We start from the raw sequence: 5487 nt of genomic DNA, 5'->3' as shown, positions 1-5487 counted from the left end.
GGGCTTTTTTTCAGATCGGGCTTTTCAGGTTTTTTTCCGAATCGGACCAGATCGAATTTCGGGCTTCGGTTTTTTTGAACATCTCTATAGAGGATACATATGTAGGATCTATACTAAAATATAATAACCGAACAGGGGTATAATTTGTAGTTTGGTTAACCCTGTTTTTGGTTATTCTTTTCGATCACGACCGTCAGATCCTTAACCAAATGATCATAACCGTTAGATCCAAATACTAAAAAAATACACCAGCCAAGCTTACAGGTTCGAATCCCGCCAACAACAAACATTTTTATTATTATTTATAAAATTACAAATAAATTTCTAGGTTCGAATCCTCCCAACAACAAACATTTATATTAATATTTATAAATAAATACACTAACCAAGTTCACATATTTGAACCTCTCCAACATCAAACAATTAATTCTTATTTATAAATAAGGTTAATGGTTCAAATCTCATCAATCATATACTATTTTATACTATACTATTTGATTTAACTTAAAGTTATACACAATCAAATTATAATTATACTGTTATTAATTAATGTATTTATTTATTTATATTAGAATTTCAATAAAATTATATAAAATATAAATATTAACGGAACCCGTGCATCGCAGAGGTTTTAAGTTAATATAATATAATAATATATTGTCTCGGGCCCAGTTAAACGGGCTGAGTCAATTAGTCCATCGGGTATTTGGGCTTGTAAACTGTTCTAAGTTCCAAAACTACCCTCATATAAAAATGGATAATATGTATAGCAGCAGCTGTATGTATAGATAGATACACACACCTAGGCTTTAGGGTTTTACTTCGTTATCCTTAAACGACCAAAACTCTACACTTCACTTCAGCCTCGTCAAGGTACTTCCACAATCTCTTTCTTTTAATTTTTATATATGTCTTTATGTTTTAATATTTTTTGTTTGTATATAACAGGTGTTTCATCTTTGTTGTTATGTCAGATCTGATTATTGTGTTCTTTATTTTTATTTAATTTTATGATTTTAATTGTTTAAAGTGCTTTGTTTGATAATTCATGTAATAAGAATTTGTGGGGTTTGTTTGTTTTTTGAAAATTAATTGAATTTTGGTAATTTGGTTGATTAATCGTTTAATTGAGCATTTTGAGCACTTGTTAATACTCATGCTAAAGCTAGTTTTTTTTATAGGGAATTAAGCTAACTTGGAGCTGGTTAAATTTTTTGTAATTTTGTCGTAAATGGCTATATTGAAATTTACAAGAAGTCTTGTGTTTCCTTGATGTTTGTTGATTTTTTTTGTACTGGTTGTTTTTCTTTTAATGAAATTTTTTATTTTTAAGTGTTAATGATTGTTTACGTTTGTTGATTAGAAAGATTATAGTATTATACCACATCCGCCCACAGTAAATGGCCTTTTTTTTACTTTTTAAATGCATTTTAAGGCATGTTTTGTTAAACTCCTTTTAATTCTTGAACATTTTTTACTGTTTTCTTTTCGTTTTACTTTATATAAATTTGTGCTTTTGGATGACAGATGAATAGGGAAAAACTAATGAAAATGGCTGGTGCAGTACGCACTGGTGGAAAAGGCAGTGTAAGGAGGTATGGGAATGAAGCGTTGTGTGAACTTTATTTGAAATTTAATGTGCAAAGTTAGTCTGGCACACACTTGTACTAGATTGTATGCTCTGCTCTTAAAATTTATCGGCTTGTACATGTTACAAACATGTAGTATAAAACTGTGAAAAGAGATTATTAGGTTTTTATGTAAAATTACCTGGAAACGTATTACAAGGTACAACGAATCCATTTCAAGCATTATATAGCGATAAACTATTTGATAAGTTGACATATTTATATTGGTTGCCACATTGTACTTTGACACATGTAGTGCCTATGATGAATCACTATTAAATGTTTATTTACATTTTTGGTACTGACCGCAGAAAGAAGAAAGCCATTCACAAGACAGCCACCACAGACGATAAAAGACTGCAGAGTACCCTAAAGAGAATTGGGGTTAATGCAATTCCCGCAATTGAGGAAGTCAATATTTTCAAGGATGATGTAGTTATCCAGTTCGTTAGTCCCAAAGGTATTGATTACAGAAGTAAACAATATGATTGAGTTTCGTTTGCCCTTTTGGCTGTATTGCTCAATAATCTTTTTCTTGTTTCAGTTCAAGCCTCTATTGCTGCCAACACTTGGGTTGTAAGCGGTACCCCACAAACAAAGAGTATGTCTTCTTCTGAATATCTTTATTTTTATTAAAATTTTCTAATCTAATATGCATCTACCTTTAACTCTTGAGAAGTAAACCATAAGTGGTGTGCATATTGCATAGTATATTTTGTTGCACACTTAAGAAGGTCTAGCTTAGATGTTCTGTACATGTATGCATGCTCATCGTAAAACTGGCAATTATTTAAGGTTTATATGCAGTGAATAAGACTGAAAGATCTCTCTCTCTCTCTATATCTATATATATATATCCTTTTTTCATTCACATTATTTGCTTAATGTGAAAATTTAAGAACTTCGGAATTGGATGAATCATGTAGTGAAAAAAAAGGCTAAATTGTTAAAACCTAGGAAGCAAGGGTGCGGGGGTGCGGGGGTGCGGGTGCGGGGATACAGGAATTCGGCAAAAATAAAAATATGGGGATTGGGGTCCGGGGGATACGGAAAAAATAAAATAAAATAATATATATTATATATAATATTATAGAGATATCTATGATCCAAAAATTGGATTTTAATTAAACAAAATAGTCAAATAAACAAGTTTAACATCCTGAAAAACAATACAGAATTCAACTTCCTTAATAATTAAAAGACAAATAACTAAAAAAATAAACAAACAAGTTGCCAAACAATACAAAGTCAATCATGTTTACACAATTGTACAAACAAAACAGTATATACAGACAAAACAATATAATAATATTAATTAATAAACAAATAAACAAAAATTGATTTAACAAATCTATACTATACTATACTATAATAGCTGGAATGGGGTATAATTTGTAGTTTGATTAATCCTGATTTTGGTTATCTCTTTCCATCACGATTGTCGGATCTTCTTCATCAAATAATCAGAGCCGTTAAATCCAAATACTAAAAAAATTACACTCCACACGTTTGCGTTTCGAATCCCGTCAACAACAAACATTTATATTATCATTTATAAAGATACATATAAGTTCTCAGGTTCAAATAACGTCAACAACAAACATATATATTATTTATAAAGATACATATAAGTTTCAGAATATATTCTATTTATATTATTTGTGAATAAGATCTTATCAATAATATACTATTTAAATTATTTGAACCGAACTTGAAATTATAATATATAATTATTATTTAGTATTTAATTATATATATAAAATTTTAATAAAATTTTACAAAATAAAATTCAAAATATATAAATATTAATCAAGACCTGTGCATGGCACGGGCCCTAAGCTAGTATAATTAAAAAAGTAACGGTGGTCTTATTCCTTGGTAGCAGAGCAGCTCACGTGGACACACACAAACACCTCACGTAGACACACACAAACAAAACAGTGTATTATATATACATACAACCTATACATACAACTAGGAAGTCATAAAAGTAGAAAACTATGCCGGAGTTCGTGATTCACCAGATGACGGTGCCGGATTTGTGACGGAGAACACGACGATGAAGATGAAGTCGCCCAGTTGCCTCTCCTCTCTCGCCTCACAAGTCTAATAAGGGCTGCTCCTCTCACGAGATGAAACCCTTAAGTGATTTTATGTAATTGAAAGTAAAAAAAATAATAAAAAATTACGAAATATACCCTTCCTGCACCCCTCTTCCCGCACCCCAGCGAATCCCAGCTGCCAAATACGGGGATACGCCGCGTGGCGCACCCCGTGCGCACCCACGCGCACCCCCGAACGCACCCGCAGCCCCGAAGCTTTTAGTGCGCAGTGCTCCAGGGGGTTGGCGCACCCCTGCTTCTTAGGTTAAAACACATGACGTACATAACCTAATGTGTAATTATTACCTTTTTTACCTTCAAAATAAGGCTTTTGATTTGAAAAGCATTAAACTTTTCTCAGTCAGTTTGTTGTGTGGTTTGTTATATGCATTACATAAAATGAATTTAACTTTTTTTTGTAGCCTTTACCTTTACGGTAGATGTTGTATATATTGTTTTTAAGAGTAAGCATGTTTTCAATACAAATTTATAGATTATTAGTTTTATTTGTAAATGTATATGTACTATTAAACTTGTATGCAATGTTGTTCCGATTCGAAAATTACAAATTAGTACATACTCAACCAAAAGTTTTATTTGTCACTGAATTCAAATAAGCAAGTCATTCATCACATAAAGAAACATGTGCTATTCAGCACTGATGATTCAGATTTAGCAATTGGCTTAAATTAACCCTGCTGTTTATTTATTTATTTCCTAATTTAATCCTGTATTTCTTGTTTGTTATTCAGAATTGCAAGACATTCTTCCGGGAATCATAAATCAATTGGGTATGTGGTATTCATAATCATTATATTTGCTTCACGTGGTGTTAAAATTTTGGTACAATTGCCGGATTTTGTTCAAATTCTAATGTGTATTATATATTAACCAGGGCCAGATAACTTGGATAACTTGCGGAAACTCGCTGAGCAGTTCCAGAAGCAGACACCTGGTGCAGATGCTGCTGCTGCTGCAATACAAGAAGACGATGATGAAGTCCCAGAACTTGTTCCTGGTGAGACTTTTGAAGCTGCAGCAGAGGAGACCCCTGCTCAGGCTTTGTAGAGTTTTGAATGGGTTGTTTCATTCCTTATATTTTAAAATGTTTTGAGGTGTGCTTTCTATCGTCTCATTGGATTTGGTGTTTGACATACTAAAAAACTGATTTTTTTATGTTTTTGTTTAATGGAAAATTATTTTTTTTTCATTGCACATATTTGACTGGACCACTTTCTTATTATAAAAGATTAATCAAGTTACCTGTTTGAAGTTAAGGAAATCGAACAATGGATTCAAACCTAGGACAGTTGTACAGATGTTTAGGTAAAGGTGCAGAAGGCCAATTAAGTGATCTTACAAACATTAACTATGCATTATCTTGGTAACCAGGTGTTCAATTAATAGGTTTGTGTTCCTGTTGATTAATTATGTGGTACATTATCTTGTTAAGCAGGTGTTCAATTTAAGGTTTGTGTTCTTGTTGATTAATTAATTGGTACATTATATAACACAAAGTAGATTGCTTTGTTTTTAGAGGATTAATTTGGAAGTTACTGGTGGTTTTAGCCTGATGAGATGAGATATGATGACATGATGTTGAAAATTTTATAGGTTATTATTGTTATAGTATAGTATGTCTAAACATATTCCTTAATCTATACTTTTATAGATTTCCTCAAAAGATTTGCCAGGAAAAATATTGTTAGAAATCGCGCTATGGTGTTTTGCTTTATCCACCTTATGGTTCTTGCACA

The 5487-nt window shown here is 31.8% G+C and overlaps 1 protein-coding gene across 1 annotated transcript; it reads left to right on the top strand.

Annotated features, from left to right (window-relative positions):
• The first annotated feature begins 742 nt into the window (after positions 1–742).
• Positions 743–4945, top strand: LOC141693756 (nascent polypeptide-associated complex subunit beta-like). Its single transcript, XM_074498921.1, has 6 exons — positions 743–873; positions 1528–1595; positions 1940–2088; positions 2173–2229; positions 4483–4521; positions 4626–4945. The coding sequence occupies exons 2-6, from the start codon at positions 1528–1530 to the stop codon at positions 4796–4798; spliced, it is 486 nt and encodes a 161-aa protein (XP_074355022.1). The 5' UTR covers positions 743–873; the 3' UTR covers positions 4799–4945.
• The last annotated feature ends 542 nt before the right edge of the window (positions 4946–5487 follow it).

Source organism: Apium graveolens, chromosome 10 (genome assembly GCF_009905375.1).
Source record: "Apium graveolens cultivar Ventura chromosome 10, ASM990537v1, whole genome shotgun sequence".
Taxonomy (NCBI): Eukaryota; Viridiplantae; Streptophyta; class Magnoliopsida; order Apiales; family Apiaceae; genus Apium; species Apium graveolens.
This window is presented reverse-complemented; position numbering and strand designations above follow the sequence as displayed.

Bases quoted from the DNA above. Each gene is read 5' to 3' on its own strand.
- LOC141693756 (XM_074498921.1), top strand. From the start codon at position 1,528: ATGAATAGGGAAAAACTAATGAAAATGGCTGGTGCAGTACGCACTGGT. The intron at 1,596-1,939 runs GTATGGGAATGA...TACTGACCGCAG, and splicing joins GGAAAAGGCAGTGTAAGGAG to AAAGAAGAAAGCCATTCACA. The intron at 2,089-2,172 runs GTATTGATTACA...TTCTTGTTTCAG, and splicing joins CCAGTTCGTTAGTCCCAAAG to TTCAAGCCTCTATTGCTGCC.